The 898-nt window shown below is 50.6% G+C and overlaps 1 protein-coding gene across 1 annotated transcript; it reads right to left on the bottom strand.

The window, feature by feature from the left end:
- Positions 1-253: 253 nt before the first annotated feature.
- Positions 254-649, bottom strand: LOC142473842 (histone H2A type 1-like). Its single transcript, XM_075580787.1, has one exon. The coding sequence runs from the start codon at positions 647-649 to the stop codon at positions 254-256; it is 396 nt and encodes a 131-aa protein (XP_075436902.1).
- Between the last annotated feature and the right edge of the window lie 249 nt (positions 650-898).

Below are 898 nucleotides of genomic sequence, written 5' to 3'. Positions count from 1 at the left end.
TCGCAGTACTGTTTCTAATGACAGAACTGACACCTCCACATACATGGACTTAATTATACATTACTTTACAAATGAAGAGAACTATTATCATAAACAATGAAAGTGACTTAGAATGGAGATAGAAATATAATAAAAACATGTCCTGCAGGAAATGTGAAATACTATAACGCTTTTTTGATGCTGTGGGTGGCTCTGAAAAGAGCCTTTGTGTTGGGTATGTGGGGATCTCTGCTCCTGGTCTCGGGGGTGAAGCTCACTTGCTGCTCTTGGCCGGTTTGTGGCTCTCGGTTTTCTTGGGCAGTAGCACGGCCTGGATGTTGGGCAGGACACCCCCCTGAGCGATGGTGACCCCTCCGAGCAGCCTGTTCAGCTCCTCGTCGTTCCGCACAGCGAGCTGCAGGTGCCGGGGGATGATGCGGGACTTCTTATTGTCCCGGGCGGCGTTACCGGCCAACTCCAGGATCTCAGCGGTCAGATACTCCAGCACTGCGGCCAAATAGACCGGGGCTCCGGCCCCCACACGCTGAGCATAATTTCCCTTCCGAAGCAGCCTGTGCACACGGCCGACTGGGAACTGCAGCCCAGCCCGAGATGAGCGCGTCTTGGCCTTAGCGCGAGTTTTCCCGCCTTGTTTGCCTCTTCCAGACATCGTGTATCACTCAGACAGCAGCTCGGGTAACAGGAGAAGTGACAAACCCCGCCCCCTGTGCCCTTATTTATACACTCAGACAGCAGCTGAACTCCTCTGTGATTGGTCAGTTTTGAAAACAGCCAATCAGTTCCATAATCCTGTAACCACCAATCATCTAATTTGAAAGAAAACTGATGATGTCATAAACGGTCACATGATAAAGTCAGCCAATAGAAGAACAGAATGCTGGGGCTGCTAGTTTGCATA

The sequence above is a fragment of the Ascaphus truei genome (genome assembly GCF_040206685.1).
Source record: "Ascaphus truei isolate aAscTru1 chromosome 12 unlocalized genomic scaffold, aAscTru1.hap1 SUPER_12_unloc_7, whole genome shotgun sequence".
NCBI classification, from domain to species: domain Eukaryota; kingdom Metazoa; phylum Chordata; class Amphibia; order Anura; family Ascaphidae; genus Ascaphus; species Ascaphus truei.
Note: the sequence above shows the minus strand (reverse complement) of the source record. Positions and strands in the feature narration are given on the sequence as shown.

Bases quoted from the DNA above. Each gene is read 5' to 3' on its own strand.
- LOC142473842 (XM_075580787.1), bottom strand. From the start codon at position 649: ATGTCTGGAAGAGGCAAACAAGGCGGGAAAACTCGCGCTAAGGCCAAG.